Below are 20,333 nucleotides of genomic sequence, written 5' to 3'. Positions count from 1 at the left end.
ACAGCAGTACCGAACCAACAGGATAACTAGGAATGGGACAGAGTAGCAGGTCACCCCAGGAGATTTTTTTAAACATCAAACTTTTATAGACAAAAGCACTAGTTCAGAGAAGCACATTCCACTTAACCCGAGATTCACCATACATCATCTGAATTAGTACCTTGTAGGCAATCAGTAAAGCGTGCGTTTAACTCCCTTCTAATACACTATATTTGGGCTTGTTTAGACATCCAATAGTATGCTATAGTCAACACGTCAACACCACCTACCATACACTTTTGTTACAATCCGACTTACAAATGGTCCTCAAATAAATCGCACACTATGAAGAACCCTCTCGCCATCATTTGCATAACTGGGCTCAAAAGTTGGTAAATCACAGCAGAATTATTGGTGTTGCCATGCACCACACTACCATATGTCATAAAACATCCATATAACTCTAACATAAACGCAGCTCACTGTCACACGAACAACATTTCATCATAACATATCGACCTGAATTGTGATGTGCATATATATATATATATATATATATATATATATATATATATATATATATATATATATATATATATATATATATATATATATATATATATATATATATATATATATATATACACATCTCGCAAATTCCTCACACCGCAAAGCACCGCAAGGATTGATGGCGCTATGTCCAGGTCACAAATACTCTCTGTAATCAGGTCGCAAATTAAAATGTAATTGTCATTTTACGGAGGTTGTTTCAGCACAATCTACTAGTCTGCCATCTAATGCACTGTTTCTGTAGTCCCATCACGTGACAATATGTATGTACACCGTGGCTGAAATGGCCGCTTTTCAAACAGTAAACGATTGGTGAACAAGCCTACTGGTCAGGCGAAATGCTTCTTTAACAGCTGCCCCAATAAAAATATTTGTGGCCAGGACATAGCGTCGTCAATCCTTGCGGTGCTTTGCGGTGTGAGGAATTTGCGATATTCGACGGACTGGACTTGGGTGGTCCACTATTGACGATGCACCCGCTGATTTGGCAGGCTGTGGCTGTACTGAAGTTAGCAGGGTTGAAATAGATATAGATATATATATATATATATATATATATATATATATATATATATATATATATATATATATATCAAAACAGGCATAGAGTGACGCATAAATTATGCAAAAAAGGAGGGAACTCTGGGTAGTTCTCAAGTTTAGGTGGAAAGCAGCTCCTGTTAGAGCACTCTCAACACCAGCGACACTCTAGATCTGCTCACCTCAAATGTCTGTCTTTCTATCAAAGTTTTTAAGCATAGGATTAGCACAGTGCTATCCACGCCGAGATAGAAAATGACAGTCTTTTGCCATTTATACAGCAAAGTCTTTAAGCATAGGACTAGTACAGTGCTGTCCTTGCCGAGCTGTAAAATGACAAAAGCCATTTATCACTCCAGACAGACATTTGAGGTGAGCAGATCTAGAGTGTCGCTGGTGTTGAGAGTGCTCTAACAGGAGCTGCTTTCCACCTAAACTTGAGAACTACCCAGAGTTCTCTCCTTCTTTTTTGTGTGTATATATAATATATATATATATATTACACACACACTACATTCCAACCTTGTGGCATGGGATAGTCAACACCCATATGAAAGAAAATAAAAAATCCTTTGGTACACCTACACACACACACACACACGCAAAAAGATCTTCCAAGATCAAGTTGCCTTTAATTTAACTGTAACTCTCTTAAAGCTTTTCAGAAAGTAAAATTGAACAGACATTCTACTTACCACAAAAAAGAAAACATTACCAAAACTATATACAGTAAGAAAAATTGAGTTCTCAAATGTGTTGATGTCCTTCCATAAGCAAGGTGAAAAGGGTGTCATATGCGAGAATACATTGTCGTGCCATAACCAATAGCGGTTGGTGCTATTCATACGCAAACTAGCATATTCTACTGTTCCTGAATTTACCCTTCTTCATTCTTTGGATTTTAGAGCCATCTTGCTACATCTCCATTGTCCATACCCATTGGAACACCCAAGGATCACAAGTTTGACATGGGTGACTCTAGGCTTTTTCTACATTTTGAACAATCACTCCACTCCCTAAGTGCGCACGCATATCCTCCATTATCCCGATTTCCGCATCCAACAAATAGAGAGCTGTCAGTTCTCAATGGCTGATGATGTGGCTTGTCTTGACAGCAACTTGGCTAATTCATTGTGGCATGCTTGCATTCTTCGACACCATATTTCCAGGTAAGTTGTATTTCAAATGTATGCAAACCTCCCTTCAACTCTGAACCTACAGGCGGGTCTCTTTTCTAATGGGGACGTTTATGATTAAATATATGTTTGGGGTTCACAGGGGATCAATGTTGAAGAGTATATTGATAAAAAGCTTACATTTTGCAATTCTCTTTGCTAATTATGAAATTGATGGATTTTCCTGCACAGATGACAATTTTAAAAAGAAGTTCAAAGAAAAAAGTAAGACCCTCCATGTTTTCCCACCAACATTCATTCTTCAGAAGTGCTTTCAGTACAGATGTCTGCATGTGTTAAACTGCTTAACAAAGGCTGTGAGTCAAGCTCATCTATAAACCTTAGTTGTTTTCTCTAAAGACAGAAACATGCAATTAGTGGATGAAACCTACCTGGTATATCCTATGTAAAGTAATTGAAAATTTAAAAGCATTTTACCTCCACAACAGAAAGAAAACTATGTATCTTTTTTCATGGTTTGATGCGCTGACCAATGCTGTAAACTTACTCTGCTAGTTATAAAAATCGGCAGTATATAAGAATTATGGTTTATTTCAATTCCAGATTAGCAGTTAAGGCCTTATTCTAATGAATGTACTAATTTTACTGTATATCTTTTTGGTTATTAGTGGGAGCTGCTAGGACATTATTTTTTCCCCCTAGATTTTAGTCTCCTTACAACTCCCAAAGAGCTGCGCTACCTGATCCCTCTGCACCTTTCAAGTACACGTACCTCATCTTGCGTTATACTTGCTTAAGCTTAGATTAGTATTTCACTAAAATTATTACTATTGCCAACATATACTATTTTGTTTGAGTTCTGTACTAAAGATATTACTACATCTAGTTTTTTAGTTTTTGAAAACCCCAATACAGTTCTAAATACAGCTGCAATTCTATATAACCCCTAGATCTTTTTCTTTTGCAGGGCACTAAAACATGTCAAGTCTGCAATTATCATCATACTTATAATTGCATATTTTCATGATCTCATGTTGCATTATCGAATATCATTATAAAAAACAAACAACCTTTAATACAGGTTCTTTAAGTGTACATATACACAACACATTTAAATAAATAATTGAACCATTTTTGCCACCGTGACAAGTGTATGTTAGGCATACACTTGTCTATGAGCTATATCCAATCTCCATTGCACATCAGGTCTTGTGTTGCTGCTATGCCATTCGAGCAGATAGTTTCACTTATTCTCCCCATTGATATGAAATTCTACGTAATGAGGTATTGGGAATGGATTCACATACTTCAAACATTAAATTATGGTGTAAATGAAAAATGCTCTCCCCATCAGATGTCTGTTATGCTACTGGATAGCATTATGCTCACTTTTATTATTTTTCACTGATGAAGAACTGCAGGAAGTGCTTTGATCCCCATTAATCTCTCTTCACTCGTTCATCAGATTCTTCGGATATATATTTTCCTTTTTAATATTTGTACTGACGAGTTACACTTCAACACTGTTTCTTGCTGATGGTTTGGTGAGAGACTTTTGCACAGTTGAAGTTTAACTTTACCCATCTCTCAATGTTGTTTACCAGCAAGCATGCCTTGCCTTCAAGACTGAGGAAAAAAATAGGTTTTGAGTGGTAATCACTCTGAATAGTATTCCAGTCCGTTTTGTTTTGCTCAATGTGCCAGTATGGACAGAAACTATTGTTCAAAAATAGCCTTGGTCCTGCCCCAAAATGAGTAGTCCAGCTCTTCCTGTTAGGCCATGTCCTCCCTGAACAATATTAAAACAAATACCAGGCAAGTGCCTTCATTGCTGGGTCTTTTCTGTGAGGTGCCGTTTGATGCACAATAAACAGGATACCTATACATAGGCATGCTGGTCGCACTTCAGGCATTTCATTTAGCAATGCAAACCATAATGGGTGGAATTCTTGAATTAATGTGTGCTTGGCAGTTTTAAATACATTTGTGTTCCTTGCTCACCTGTGTCACTGTAGACTGACCATTTCCAACTGGGCTGTGGCCCTGCACCTATAGGAACAGCATAACTTGAACTGCCAAGCCATATCCCCTTTGAATGGGAGCAAAAGCAACACCAGCATGGTATTGGCCTTGTAGCCCTCATCAGTCAGGTGCAGCTCAAGTCGTGTGGCCCAGTAAACACATGATCCTTGTCTGGATTTTAATGCTGTTGTATCCTAGATACCTTTGATAATTGTATAATGCCTTATTTGGGAAATGTGTTCAGTGCAGTAGTGAATACAGTAAAACAAACTGATTTTATTGGCCCTTGTGAAGAGCAAGGTAAGCATTGACAACTATACGTTTGTCTTGCCTTTGGGTCAAATGGACGAGGGTATATCTGGGGAGGGCATTGGCTATGAAATGTAAATCCTTTGTACAGATTGAGGATTGCCCTAAGACTTTGCCTTTCAAAGACCAGCTCTGTTTGTTTGATGTAGACGAGTGAGTAGGGGTTCCCATCCAGTCTCTTCAGAGCTCAGCCTAGTCAAAAGGCTGTTGGCTCATGGTCTGGAACTTGTACCAGCCACTTCTTCTCTAGACGATGATGTGAAGAAAAGATCCTAGGAGAGATAATTACTAGTAATTCTTGTGGTAGATGGTGAATTTTCATCTGATATGTCTCTGGGGAAGTATTTTTTAACATTAACCCGCAATCCACTCCTTTTCAGTGTGTTATGGTTGGATTTGCAGGCAACAGTATCTTGTTGAGGCAAATATCAGTAATTGGCCTTCTATTGTGGTGACAGAGGCCATTTTACAAGTTTACATTCAAGCCAAGATTCTCCTTCAGCTTTACTTTTTTGAATACATGCAATGGCGTGGCAATATAAGGCTAGTGAGAATTAAAGCTTATCACATTTTGACTTACAATTACTGTTGCCATACGAATTGCCACCTTCGTAGATATGATCGTTGGTAATGAACCAGAGTTTCTTAGCAGGGCTATCCACAGCAAAAGACCAAGCTGTTGAACCTCCTCTGTAGCGCCTTTCTGTGAACAGAACAATCGAGTGACTGTTGGTTCATTGAAGCGATATAGGAGGCAATGTATTATTATGCAGAGCAGCCCTGGTCAATGGCACCTGCAAGTCAAGCAGGGGGTTGGGACCTAATTAGATGGTTTACCCTTTGAGAAACCAGTTGGCAAAGGAAGGTAGAAAAGGAATATCTTTTCTTTTCTGATACTGACTATTCTCCAGCCTGTTTAATGAATCTTCAATGTATTGCAGAGCATGGATCCTGGTACATCCTTGGAAAAACACGGAAACCGTGAGCACCACTAGATACCAGACCCAGTGACTCACTTAAGCATGTGGATGGATGTAGAGAAGATATTTTCTTAAATTTAATAACTTGAAAGTGAGAGGTTTTTACAACTGGTCTGACCTGACTGCCCAAAAACGGTGGCCTTGTGTAACATCCCCGGACGTTTCACTTGCTTTTGAGAAACAAGAACTGCAAAAAGAAAAGATTAACATTTGTGTGCTGAGGCCTGTCTTATACATAGGTGGGCTGGGGCAAACATTAACCTTTCTCTATTTGTTCACAGGCCAATCTTACTCCGTGCTAAAAGTCAGTTGGTTGCTACCAAAGAACTTTATAAAATCAAATGGTGAAGAGGTTTGCATTTTTAGTTTCAATTGAGACTTAAGCAGGGTTTAATATTTGTTTTGCCTTCCATTGACTTATACGAATATATGGTCTGGAAGGTAAGCCTGAAACTGAAATATCTGCTGATGCGGAATCCCACTATAATTTAGCAGTTTTAGAGACCGTCTTTTTCATTACCTTCGCTCAAGTTCTTCCTTGTGTATGGTCGTGGTGTTTGAATACGTAGGGAAGCTAACCACTTAATAATAATTTCCAGCTATCTGCAGGGCCCCTATTATTCCAAAGCCTCAAGGCTTGAGTGTTACTTTTCATTTGTTCGACTAGAAGAATTGAAAATGGTCATGTGTTTCTACCTAGCTTCAACACTTGGATGTTTGTGCTGGGAATGAGCAGTACAGTTTGTTGTGGTTTTTCAATGCCTTTTTTTTTATAGAAGTTCTCTGGTCTTGTCACTGGAAGATAGTAATTGAAGAATGTGATTCGATTTGATCATGGGCATTCATCCCATTAGAAACCTTGTGATACATGTAAATGTTACGGACATATAAGCAATTGTGGTCATCCAGTTCAGAGGTTAGGAGTTGTATGAGATTCTGCGTTGCATAGTTATTAGACTCATTTTGATGGCTTGGCTTGAAAGTGCATATGTCACCAGACAGTTATGTGAGCATCACTAGAGAGGGGCTTTGGCTTTGATCACATGTTGGGAATCAGGAACACATGCTTTGATAGGGCAGAAGTTGTGTGCCTCTCCAACAAAGTGATTGCCTTCTACATAACTGTGATCATTTTGTTTATTTTTTTACCTAGCTAAGCTTGAACTTTCAAGGGTACACACATGGCAATGGAAGGCTATTAAAATGTCCTCAGTAACTAAAACATGTATGTAGTTTTTCTCTTGCAGCAGCACAGATAGGAGGAGGACGGTAATTAACCAACATGGACTTTTAGGCCTGGTTTGACAGTGCAAATGTCACCTGACCTTTTAACTTACACCCATATTATTCTACATTTTTTTGCTTTCATATAAATACATATATGTTCCTATTTTATTCACTTTAAATAACATTTCTTGAAGCCAGACCTGTTGGTATTGCCAATTCTGGATGCTATTGGAGGGGCTGCTCTCATAATGCTATAGAAAAAGAATGTACCTCCACTACTAGAGGTCACTGGTTCAAGTTGAATGAGTGTGTTAAGTACTCATACCAATGGTAGCAAAGCAAAAAGCGACTACTCTTTTATCATTGTTAGTAGGTATAAGTCTCTTTATACGTTTATTTTTTATTACAGTCTGTTTTCTATGAGTAACTTGGCTGGGTCAAGTAATCATTGTGATTTATTTTTATGATCTCTAAAATGCTCTGATTATTAGTTTGAGGAGAAGCGTGCTTTGAGGATAATTTAATCTTATAGGATTTTTCAAACATTCAGATTAAAATGTTGACTAAGCTCTCAGGCCTTTGCCACATGACCTACCATGAAACTAAGGATTATAGATGAAGCAGACTTCACTGCCAACTATTTTGTTACATCTAGCGCTTAAACTGGCATGACTGCTCTTCTCCACTCATTCATGCAACTCATCTGGATTCTGACATGGAGCATCGTTGCATTATGTGCTGCACCATATTCACCATATTGCATTTACCATTGCTTCATTATGGCTGTGTTTAAAAGGATGCAGTCTGTTTTGTTGGCTGTTGCAGCCTATGAGTAAAGTAATTTTGATTCCTTCCAGCACACTGTGTATGGTGTATAGTGGCATGTTAATTTTGCTTCTGGTTTTAATACCCTTGTTTTATCGAGTATGTCACTTTCACAGTGTCTATTTTTAAAGCAACATGTTGTGTTTATATCCAGGACAAATGGGTAAGAACCTCTCTATTTTTCGTAATATATCCACAAATGTTACCAGTGACACACTTGGATGCTATTTAGTTAACATTTCTCTGCTGTCTCTTTGCCTGTTTACTTTGATATTTTCAAAATGACAGAGTAACAAATTACAACTGATGTATTCTTTGTGTAAAGGCATTTCACCATTTTCATAACCGCTTATTCTATGACCAAAGGTTTCTGAAGCACGCCTAGGCAGAACTTATTGGGTAAACGTAATAGTGTGTTTTCCATGTTATTTACCTATTTGTCTTTCTGCAGTGCCAGGTAAAGGGAAAGTTACTGGAACAGAATTTGTCAAAATGAAAATATTTTGTAAGATTAAAAATGACAACCAAATATGTGAACTTAATATGTATTCTGAGTAGATTTTTTTTCAGTCCCCTCTTTACTTACCATAGACATCTGAGTGAGCAAATCCTTGCCTCCTAATTCTCAGGGGGCATTAAAAATACATGCGTTAATGTGCTGCGAAATGCCTCTAAAAGGAACTTTTTCCTGTGTGCTCACCTCTAGACCCACTATTGCTAGCTAGATGATTTGTATTTACCAGTGCTTAAATCATAAATAGTAGACACTTAAAGGGCAGCCTATTCAGTGGCTGCTAGTGACCCAAAATCATGGGATCTAAACCCCTATCCGACTTTGAAGAAAACAAGCGAAAGCCAACCCTATGAAGACTGATTCCCTGCAATTATTGGAGGGTAAGTAGGGGTTTGTGATGATGTGGATGAGAGCTAGAGTCATGCGTTTGAAAAATAGAAGTGCAAAAGGTGTTCTTTAGAGCGCATTGTGCTCAAGAAACTAGTTTAGAAACAATAGGTGAACATGAACCAGGAAACCTTTGCTATGCAGTACATGTGGTCCATTGCACAACTCCTAAAGGAAAGCATTGTAGTGAAAAGAGACCTAAATCTGGTGTGGGATGGTTACCTTGACTGCTCCAACAACCAAGACAAAGTTCAGAGAGCCACCACTAAACCCCTACAAAATATACTTGTTGAAATAGGCCTAGTGGATCCCTGGAGATACATGCACAGGACTGAAAGGGACTTCTTCTCCATCTCTCACAGAACATATACCAGTATAGATTGTTTTTATGGCTCAAAAATAACTTGGAAAAGTTGGGACTATTTCCCTATCAGACCATGCACACATGCTGGTAGAGGAGAGGTGAGGGCCCATTGATGGAGAGCAGGCAGATGCAGACTCAACAAATACCTTCTTAGGGAGCCGGTGAATCTTACAGAATTCCATACCAAGAAAGAATAATTCCTATACATACAAGGGAGGAAACCTAACAGTTCATGAAGTTTGATGCACTGAAAGCCTACATCACAGGGATCTTGAAAGCCATGGATGCTCAAAAAACTAGAGCAGCAAGTAGATTGTGATAAGAGTTTGAGTAATTGTGAGCCCAAGAATAGAACCCATACTACTCCGCAGAAACTAAGGCAAATAAGAAGGCCACAACAGGTTATTTTAACTATATATGAAATTAATAAAGCTGAGAAAATGCTTCTAAGACTAAAGCACAAATTCCTTGCTAAAAGCAGTAAAACAGATAGCTGACCCAACAATTTAAAACCAGGCAGATGGTCTTTTCCAGTTCAAGGACTAAACATGACTGGCTCATAATCATGAGCGCATGGATGTTGATGCATTATGTAAAGCTATTGAGCTGCCAAAAATTGAGTATACACCAGGTAAGCAAAGTCTTCATGCAAGTCTCACCTGGGAGTGGCATGTGAGAAAATGAGTAATCGCAGTTGTACTGATCGTATATGCTTCTGTTACTGATGCACATTTTGGACTCCAGTGTCTCCTTCCTTGTGTGATCCTCCTTGCAACTTAAAACGAGGCAGGGGACACACATTTGCAATACAGTGAAAGAAATCATAAAGGGTGAGGAGGGTAAATGGGAAGCCTTCTTGCATTTCTATCTGCAGTTGTACAGTAAGGGACAGGAAGACAACACAGAAGAAAAAGCACATTTACATAAATGCTCACTACTCCGAATAGTTCATAGAATAGGAAGAATCTCAGTTTGCCATGAAAATTTTTAAATAAGGGACAGCCATGGATCAGATGGATTCTAAGCAATGCTGTACAGACCCCTGGGAGAAGCACTGCTGACAGTCCTGACTACGTTTTTAACCTGTTTAGGCCGGAAACAGGCGTCACACCATTGATGAGAGGGCCTGCCATCACTGTAGATTAAGGGCATTCTGTTTACTGGATTTGCAATCCTGAGGATGATTGCCTGGTTTTAAAATTAAACACCAAACTATTCACTAAAATACTAGGAAATAGACTTTATAAATATATGCCAGGTCTTATTGCTTCAAACCAATTTTCGAAAATTAGGAGAAGCCAGACCCATAATAATGTTCTGAGAGCCTCCCATCCAATAGAAGAGGTGAATTAAAAGAATATACGAGGTTTTGTGGTCACTCTGGATGTCGAAAAGGTGTTTGATGGTGTCAGATGTATCTTTATGGAAATGGCAATGCATAAATTGGGGCTTGGTACGTGATTCTGCAGCCTGGTGCTTGCTAGTTACAAATACCTGAAGGATTCCTGATGAATGGAAACAAGCGAGACAGAAGACCACTACAAAGGGGGATACGGCCAATGCTTCCCTCTTTTATTTGCTCTGTCTCTTGGATCTTTAGATTCAACAATACGGGATGCCCCTGATGTTCAAGACATAACATTTGACAGGGTTAACATAAAATATGCGTTTTCACTGTTGATATACTTCTGACCCTCACAAAGCTTGAGAGATCATTGGGGGTGATAACTTGGACATGCTGGAGTGAGCAGCTTTATCCAGAATAAACGCAGCTAAATCAAAAATGCTGAATACCTTTTGGGGAGACAAGTTGGCTGCAAGGTAAATTTCCCCTTAGATGAGCAGAGCGGCATATCCGCCGTCTACACACAAATGTCACCTCTACATTACACACAATGTTCAAAGCAAATTGGCCTCCTTCTAAAGAAGGAGATCACGACTGACCTGGATAAATGGAGTGCCGTTCCTCTTTCCTGGCTGAGGAAAATAACCACAGTAAAAATGTATGTTTTGCTGGACCTCTTCTATCTCTTTTAGGGAATGCCAATCCCAACATTAAAAGAGGAAGTCCTGTCCTTGCAGAAGAGAAAATAGTGGCCTATGTATGGGGGGTGGGGCAAGAAGGCTAAAAACCTCTAAATACTCATGGCAGCACCTCTAGCCAAAGGGATTTTTTCAGACAGTTGGAGATATTAGGCATCAGCAAACACAAGGAGATGGACGGAGCGCTTAAACTTTTCAGACACTCACCCCCAGTCACAGATCTGGGTTGAATGCATCATCATTCCTTAGCTCACTTTGCCACCTCAGTTCAGACCCAGCTATATACAAATCAGTCTTGACCCTGTGCCTCATGGGAACAGTCCAGCCTGAACTGCCAAGCCAGGTCTTCCCTGAACCAGAAACAAGCATCCTGGGACCGTTTTTTGCGTAACCCCCTTTATCAGCCAGGTTAGCTTGCATCCAGTGCAAAGAGAGCAAGGGACCCACAACTGAGCATACCCTGCCAACTTAAGGCAAACAAAGCAGACACATTTTCAGCGCTCCGACCATCATCTCCTTGTGTTTGCTGTGTTCGCCCGAAGTTGGCAGGGTATGCCCAGACATGGGTCCCTTGCTAACTATGCCACTGGATTCAAGCTATCCTGGCTGATGAGGGTTGTTAGCTCGAAAGCTGACCCAGGACGCTAGTTTCCGGTCCAGGGAAGACATGGGTTGGCAGTTCGGGCTGGACTGTTCCTATTAGGCACAGGGTCAAGACTGATTTGCATATAACTGGGGTGGCGAAGTCAGCTAAAGAACGATGATGGATCCAACCCAGATCTGTGACTGGGGGTGAGTGTCTGAAAAGTTTCCACGCTACGTCCATCATCGCCTTGTGTTTGGGATATTGGGCATCACACATAAAGATTCTCCAAGGTTGTGTATTTCTGCGAGACAGACAAAAAAGGAATGATTATCAGCAAACGTTGATGGATGGTCTCTTTGGGATGCCCAATGATTTAGGCTCACAAGTGCATATATGAGTGACCTAGTGGGCACACTGACGAGGAGCTCAGATGATGTAGATGAAAAACTGGGAATGAATACTTTCCCATCCCCCTCGACACCAATCCATCATAATCCCAACTTTACACCAGCTGTGCTGGGACAAGGATATTCGAAGATGGCAAGACTGAGAATGCCATATACTAAGCAATCTATGTCACAGAGGAGAGTTTAAATCCTTACAGTTGTGCAAAGTAGAGTTTGTACGTACAGAACTAGATTGACTGACATATGCTAGGTTTGAGCATCAGGTAGCAGCCTTTTATAAAGTCCATGGCAACGAGAGATTCCGCTGATTTTTGGCTCTCATTCAGCTGTTGGCCAACTGGGAAATACAGCCAGAAGAAGGGATTTTATTGGTTTGGAGGATTAGTTAAATGAGCTAAGGCACAATATGAATCTATGATGAAGCACACAACGTTTGCAACATTTCGATAGTTTCTTGTTTCAGTAGAAATTATTTTCAAACATAAACGCAATAGGTTATGACAGGCAGTTCTGGAGTATCTGAAATAGTAAACTACTCGAAATAAAGAGTCACGGCTCACCTCGCGCTCTTCCATATTGCATGTTTGCACACACTGACTAGAATGTGCGTAAATAAAATACAAGGTGAGTCGAGAGGCAGGAGATATGGTCAATCACTCAGTGGATTCAAATAATGCCAATGAGCGATTGGCCCTGTTGTAACTCCTGCATCCATAATGCTCTCATTTGCATGGAAGTGGCCATAAGCCAGCCTCTGGTGGTTGCTGCCAACCCAGGGAAGTCAATCCAGTGTCTCACCGTGATGCAATTAAGCACTCCTTCAGATACTTGGTAGGAGTTGCGGTCTCTGTCATCCAGCTCGCTGATCGAGCATGGATTACTTCACACAGAAGATGTGTAGCATGTGTACATCTAGCTGCCCCTGGACATGCACAGTTTTAATTCACAGCACCGGAGAACGTCCCGTTGCTCATCTGACTACTTTGCAGCTTTGTGCCTTGAGGGCCACACCATCTCCTCTCGGCGCAGCCCTGCTGCTGTACATTTCTAGTGCGACGTGCATTGACTTATAGTGACATAACTCACATCAGGTGATTTCCTTGGGTGCAGTTAAAGTGTTTCTAATTGTAAATATAGAAATAGAACAAATATGGGGCTGTGCATAATGACTGGCAGGTGGTGGGGTACCACCCAGATTCTCTTTTTGGCTAGCCACCACTAAACATAGACAGGAAACCTTGCTGTACATTGAGGTGCCAGCACCATTAGTGTAGGTGTTTTTAAGGACCATTTTTAAATCTTTCTAACCAAAGTGCAGCACCTGCGCTTGACTTGAATGGTAGGCAGTGAGAACTTGGCTGAATGGCTGACAAAAAAATCAGTAAAATGTTTTTGGGATAAGGAGTCGAATCTCACGGTAGAAAATAGATGGTTTTGCTTGCTTGGTTAGTTCGGCATGAGGTGGTGCATTCAAGTATGAACAAATATTGACAAATTTGCGACTCTGTCTCCCAGGCATAGCTGCTTAAATCTGATGTTTTTAAAAATTCAATTTTGGGAAAGAAAACACTCCCTATCCTGAGTATGTAGAAAAGTAAAGTTTGTGCTCAGGCAGAAAAAACTATTTTTACCCTGGGTGAGAACCGTGTGGAGACTACAGCTGAAAGGTGAATAGGCTTCTGTGCAATAGGCTGATGGGCATTGCGTTTCCTCAATGTGCCAGTAATCTAAAGCTGGAAGTAATAGAGTGGCTGATTGACTGTCACTGCCTCTGGATCAGATGGCCGATGGATATGTGTCGAGTAAAGGATCATAAAACTCCAAAATATTCCCAAGAAGTGCAGTATTCTAATTTACTAACGCTCCATTGTCGAGACCGTTTCATTTTGAAGCCCTTTAATGTTGACAGTGTTCTTCCTTTGTTTTTATGTTAGTGTTTTATCTAATGAATACAGTGCTATGTTAATACATTTCTTTTGTGTCGTAATTCTTTATTAAAGTTTTACAACATGTGCACAGAAGAGGTGGATACATACCTAGCAATAGATTTCAGCCATCAGTGCATTATCTCCATTCTGCATTAATGAGGGGAAGCCTCAGATGTTTGGTGACTGGCTCATATGAACAACAAACCATGCTATCCTGGTGTTGGGGGGGCATTTGTACGCCTGGGGGGAGGGGGTATGCCTAGGGTGCTTTTGTACCTTTTACACTGCACTGTGTGAATTATTCATCTGCAGTGCTCATCACTGCAGGCGTAGGGTTTGTGTCAAAATCATTGGGTGCTTCTTGGTGCCTTTGGGGTCATGGTATCAATTCAGGCGGGTTGTTCCCCTAAGTCCTATAAAGGCCTTTAGCATCCTGTCTGGATCCGAAAAGAGAGGGAATGTTATCCTAGAAGGGACAAGTGTGGTTGGGGGTGGGGGGCTTGCCTGAGTATGGTGTCTTGCGAGTATAACAGGGGCTTTTCTGAGCAGATCTGGGGTTTGGCTGTTACAGAAAAGGCTAGAGCCCGTGGAACTGGGCTGAGTCTGGTTTGGCGCACCGGGAAGAAAGGTCGTCTGGGGTGGGGGAGGGGAGCGGCCCCCTGTCTCTGCCACTGTTCCCCTATTATCCCTAGATGTACAATTCAACCGTATTGCCACAGTAATCTCTCTAACCTCATCAGTCTTCTTCAGTTTTTGGAGGTGGGTGAGAGCGTCTGGTCGGTACCCAAAGTAGAGGATCTGTGAGTCGGGGTGAGGCAGAAAACCGAGAGGTCTTGTCAGTGTGCCATGGGGGAGGGGATGGGTGATCTGCGGGGTGGTGGAGATGGGTGGGGAAGGTTGGGGGGTGCGGATAGGAAGGAGGGAGGGGCAGGGGTTAGATGGTAAATAGGTGGAGGAGTAGTGTCCGAGATTTTCATGTCTCTGTGTCACCGGTTATTGTGGAGGGGGAGATTGGTGTGTGTAAAGGAGATGCGAAGTCCATTATCGTGAAGAGTGAGGCTTGCGTATTGAAGAGTGTGTGAAAGTGGGACCATTAGTCCAGAGCTGTGCAAAGACGTTATGGTGTTGTTTTGTGTGTGGGGGGGGCGTAAGGGGTACAGTAGCTGCAGCAAAATAAATACTTAATTAACTGAGGTGTTACATTGCGGATAATGGCGATAGGAGGCAGGCCCTAAACCTGTGGCAAAAGGAGACTCTGGCCTCCCTACATGGTGTTGAGGGTCTTCATCGGTTACCTCTGTGCACTAGAAAGGAGTCCAAGTCTGTAGGAATAGGTCAGATTGGTCCTGCAGATTGTAGAAGACCCGTTCGTAGGAGGCGATTTGGATCATGGCTACCAGCCACGACTCTTGCGGCAGTGGGGCTGAAGCCCTCCATTAGCGCAATATGCAGAGTTTGGCCGTGGCCATTGCCGTATGTAGGAGGCGGCGTTGAGGTCTCGATAATTCTGGAAATTGCCGCAGATCATGCAGGAGGATCTTGGGAGGGGAGGTGAGTGGCAAGTGGAGAGGCATGGAGGCGCTCAAGGTCCGACCCACAACTCCCAAAAGGACTGTACTGAGAGGCATTCACAGATGACATGTTGTGTCGCAGCGGGTGTTCGTGTGTCTGCAACAGTTGGCGTGCACTAGAAGAACTGCTTTGTGGAGTTTTATTAGAGTCCAGTACCAGTCCTGTAGGACTCTGAAAATGCTAAATTTCATCTGCACCCCCCTGGTGCCCTTGTCTAGGGCTTCAAAAATGTCCGCCCATTCATCTTCATCTGAGACCGATAGCTGTGATTGCCACCTGGTACATAGCGTCTGCGACAGATTTCGAAAAGAGATGAGACAAGAGTACTCCATACAGGCCAGACATTACCCCTTTGTGCTTCCCCCATGTGGAGATATGTTACCACCAGTGACATGGGTAGAGATCACGGGTGGGGCCTCAGACAGTGCTGCAGTTGGGTATGTTTCCAGTACTGTGCCGCAGGAAGACCAAACTCGTCTCCCAGTTGTGTGAGTTTTCAGGGAGCCATTGCTGATAAGCTGATTGTGTGTGGATGCCTGCTGCCTGCCAATGCCGGCCACGACAGGTCTCTTCCGCCTATGCATATGGCAGCGTTTCCCCATAAGGGGAGCTTTTTCCCATAGCTGGGGTGTGGAAACCCAGTAGTCGGTGTGCTCAATACCAGGCCTTGCACATTGCAGATAATATCGGGTTCTTGGTGTGTCGTGTCTGGGGCCCTTTTACATATAGGGTGGATAGCCCCATCTTGGCTGAAAGCAAGTGGCGCTCTTACGGCACCCATTGTGGCGTGTCCGGAGTTTTTGGCAGTAGTAAGCAAGATGGGAGAGGTGTAGAACCAGGGCATGGAGTTCTACAGAGGGAAGAGACAGCTATGCGGGGTTTCGAGTAGCACCCTGCAAATGATCTAATCCTAGAGTGTGTCGCAGAGTGGTGAGGGTTATCTGCATAGCGAGCATACCCACTTTATAATTGAAGCGCGGGAGTGTTACCATGTGGGCAGCCTGCACTCTGCCCCACATAGAGTCCCAATATCTTCAGTTTCTCAAAATCACGGTGCATCTGAGTGATCAGTGGGTTTAGGTTGTTGTGAACCATTCCTGCTAGGCCTTTATTCACTAGGATACCCACATAATTTAGGCGATAGTGTTATCAGTGGAATGGAAAGTCTTGATAGCCGCCTTCATGGTCCAATCTGAAATGGGAAGTGCTTCACTCTTACCCCAATTGGTTTTATAATCACAGAGGGAGGAGAAGACGTCCATGATCTGGAGCAGAGACCGTAATGAGCGGTGCAGGTCTGTGAGGGTGAGCAGGATGTCGTCCGCATAGAGGTACGGTTTGGATTCGCCAACCGGAAGACGTACGCCCTTGATGTTGGCCGAGTTACGCATGGTGGCAGACAGGGGTTCCGTGGCCAGTAGAAGGAGGAGTGGCGAGAAGGGGCAACCCTGGCACGTTCCTCTGCGAATTCGAAAAGGATCGGAATCCCCCACAGTTTACTTGTGCGGTGGGATTACCGTATAGTAGGCGCACCTTGACGATAAATTGGTAGCAGAGACCGGAATGTTAAATCACTCTGAATAGGTAGTCCAACTCAATACGATCGAATGCCTTCTCCGCGTTGAGCGAAAGTATGAGTGCATCCAAGGGGAGCTCCTTAGCCTTCCAGAGGGTGTGTGCGAGTGTGTAAATGGATCCTAGAGGGTTGTCCCGGCCGAAGCCCACGCCCACTTACGAGGCGTGCCCCTAAGAGGGGAGAACTTTTTGGAGGCGAGATGCCCAGATGCTGGCCAAGATTCTAATGTCCAGTTTAACTGCGAGATGGGCTGGTAACTTCCACACAACAGGGCATCTTTCCCGGGTTTAGACAAGACAGCTATTACCGCACTGTTGGAGAGGAGGCCCAGGGAGGCAGTCTGTTCTGCTTCAGAGAATGCCGCCTGTACTGTGTTAACCACCTCCTCCCCTGTACAGCGATAGAATTCTGCCAGTAAGCCATCCTCTCCAGGTGCCTTATGATAGGGTGGTTACGCTATCGCCGAAGCTACCTCTTCTTTGCTGAACTCCCTGTCCAATAACTCTCTACCCTTATCTGAGAGGAGGGGGAGTTTCGCCTCCTGTAGGAAGGTGTCCAGTTGATCCACCTCAGCAGGCTCCCCTGGGGTGTATAGGGCCTTGTAAAATTAAGCAAATTCATTTGTAATGTCCTGGGGGAGGTTGAGGGTCTTGCCCGTTGCCAACTTTATGGTTGGTATGGCCTAGTCTGCTTCACGCTGGCGGAGTTGTGCTACGGGCAGCCTCCCTGCCTTCTCTCCCTGCTCATAATGTTTCCCCTTCATCCTCTGCAAGGCGTACATACTCCGCTTTGGTTGTGAAGAGACTATTTAGAGCCATCTTGGTCAGCTCTAGTGATTTGCGGTGTTGTAGGGAAGGATGTGTGGAATATAATCGAGTATATGCCCTAATGGCGGCTTCCAGTGTCTTTTGCTTATCTATATTCTGCAGCTTAGCTTGTGCCACGTCTCGTGTGCCGCGTAAGGTGGTCTTTGCGACGGCGCATAGGGTATACCAGATTCAATGGAACCGCAGCTTTCGGAGAGATATTCATTGATATGTGTTTGTAATTGAGATGTACCAGTAGGGGTCCAGTATCGCGACCAGGACTGGCCAGCCCCAGTTCCAGGGAGAGGAGGACCGGGGAGGGATCGGAGAGGGCTGCCTCCTGGATTTGGGATTCCTGAGTGAGCTGCACCATTCTGTGGGAAATTAGGAAATAGTCCAACCAAGAGAGCATACCGTGTGTCAGGGAGGTAAAGGTGATGTCTTTATCTGTGGGATGGCTCAGATGCCAGCGGTTCACCAGGCCATTACCCTACATCACGTCCTCAATCGGAGCCCTTTCTGCTGCATTGTTCTTGTCCAGTGGCCAGTCCTGTCCAAAACTGGTTCCCTCTCTAGGTTCCAGTCCCGTCCTATGAGAAATTGAGAGGCCCCTATTTCCATCAGAACCTGGTTAAGCTGCAGTAAGAATGATTTTTTCTCACCTCTCGAAGCGTAGACCGACCCCACAAATATGATGATCACCTACTTTTAGTTTTGTGAATAAATAGTGTCCGTCTGGGTTTGTCCAAGTTTTAGTCACTGGAAGAGATTTCGGGAGGAGGATTGCTACTCCACATTTAAGTGTAGGTCCCGCATCCCCGGTTCCCCCGTTCTGTACACTGCTGTGTATCACCCTTCCCGCCCAGTCCCTGCGCAGCTTGTCCGACTCTATGGCGTCGAAGCGGGTTACCTGCAGTAGTGCCACGTCCGTACGTTTGGATTGTAGATAGGCCAGTATTTTCTTCCGTTTTATGTAATGTGTGAGGGTCTCAAGATATGGAGTTGCAGCAAGTGAGGGGCGGGGGGTCCGGTGGTGTGTGGTGAGGGTTCTTGCGGGGGAAGGGTGTGGTATTGAGTTCCTGAGGGAGACCCTAATCCTAAAAAGGGAGTGCCTGCTCGACTAATATGGCAGGGCTGATAGGTGGAGGGGGGTGCACCAGAAAGAGGGTAAATTGTCCTGATAAAAGGGGTTTGCAGGTCCACAGGAATAGAGGGAGAGGAAGACCATAAAGAACCTATGTTAGGCAAGGTAAGGGGGGTGAGGAGTGCTGGGGTTAGAGGAAGAGAAGAGACGTAGGGTCTGGGAGGAAGGGTGCAGGGGCAGGAATAGGGTACTGATATGGGGTTATCCTCTGGCACTTCCCGAGCGGGGTAGAGCTCTGCTAAGTCGTCAAGACCTTTGGTGGTCAGAGGGGAGCCTTGTTATGGTAAAGGTGCTGTGTTGCCAAATTAGGCATTGGGAAAGGGGAGGAGTGAGTGTACTGGATCGGCGCGGTAGAAGTGCGCGGTGTTCGAGCAAAATAGATTGAGGTGGGGGTAGTTAAGGGAGGGGAGAATAGGATATGGGATTCGGGAGAGGTCTTCCAGGCGCTAAAGAACACAAGGAGCGCTAAACTTTCTGCCGCAGGTTTAAACCCAGCGAGGCACCGCCCCGAGGGTGGGTCTAGCCTACCGAGGCAGGGCTGGGGGGGAGGGGGGGGCAGGCATTGCATTAGATAACACTAGAAAGTGGGTGGGGGGGCAAGATGGCCCAGAGGGGGAAGAAGGAACAGCAAAGCACAAAGGAGTAGAGCACAGGCGCGCCCTACTGGACTTGTGTAAATGGTGGCGCACGGGGGTGCCTTCTGTGGTAAAAGTGTCAGTGGCAGATTCAAGGCCAGCCGCACGGCTGGAGCACATGAGGGGGGGCAAGCGCATGTGGGTGTTACAGCTAGTCAGGATTATCAGACGGGCAGCAAAATGGGTAACATTTCAGGAGCAACATGAAAATCACCAGTAAGTGGTGTATACAACATATGTGACTTATATCTTGCACAACACTCTATTAGTCAATACAGGGTGGATTATACTCAGCTGCCCGTCGTCTGGTTGCCATCTCTCTGGTCGTACAGGTATATGTCCAACTTTATGAGGGGGCCATCAGCCTGGACCGTCCCCTCCGCCCCTGGTCAGACTCTGTTGTGGGCCTCAGGGGTGAACGAGATTTATCTCTCTGCTGAGCTTGTATAAAAGCGGCAGCCATTTGGAGGGCAGAGGCTTTGTCCTCATGGGTGCGGGTTACCATGTCCTGGTCTCTAGCTCAGTGCCATGTCTCGCCGATGGTCTGTCTCCTGCCGTCTGATGACTGGGAGGGGACGGGTGGGTGGTAAAGTCCATTTCCTGTTGCCGCATGGCATCCAAGAACCGGTGCAGGTCCTCTGGATCATAAAAGTCCCTGGAGTTGTAATCCCTGGTATGGGAAGCCCCGCAGGTTCAAAAGGCTATATTTGATGTTTAGCTGACGGAGCCTGGGCCTGAGGGAGAGGAAAGCCATATGGCATTCGTTAGTTTCTTTAGAAAAAT

The 20,333-nt window shown here is 43.8% G+C and overlaps 1 protein-coding gene across 30 annotated transcripts in view; it reads left to right on the top strand.

Moving 5' to 3' along the window:
- The window catches only part of PPFIBP1 (PPFIB scaffold protein 1), a 1,004,279-nt gene that overhangs the window by 307,279 nt on the left and 676,667 nt on the right, over positions 1–20,333 (top strand). For 14 of the 30 annotated variants that reach the window (XM_086920149.1, XM_086920130.1, XM_086920136.1 and 11 more), the window contains one exon: positions 2,457–2,489. The exons of the other annotated variants lie outside the window; for them this stretch is intronic. In XM_086920149.1, coding sequence (XP_086776275.1) covers positions 2,457–2,489 — 33 coding nt within the window. The remainder of the gene's footprint in view (positions 1–2,456; positions 2,490–20,333) is intronic. 30 annotated transcript variants of the gene reach the window in all.

Source organism: Lissotriton vulgaris, chromosome 1_1 (assembly GCF_964263255.1).
Source record: "Lissotriton vulgaris chromosome 1_1, aLisVul1.2, whole genome shotgun sequence".
In the NCBI taxonomy this organism is placed as follows: Eukaryota; Metazoa; Chordata; class Amphibia; order Caudata; family Salamandridae; genus Lissotriton; species Lissotriton vulgaris.
This window is presented reverse-complemented; position numbering and strand designations above follow the sequence as displayed.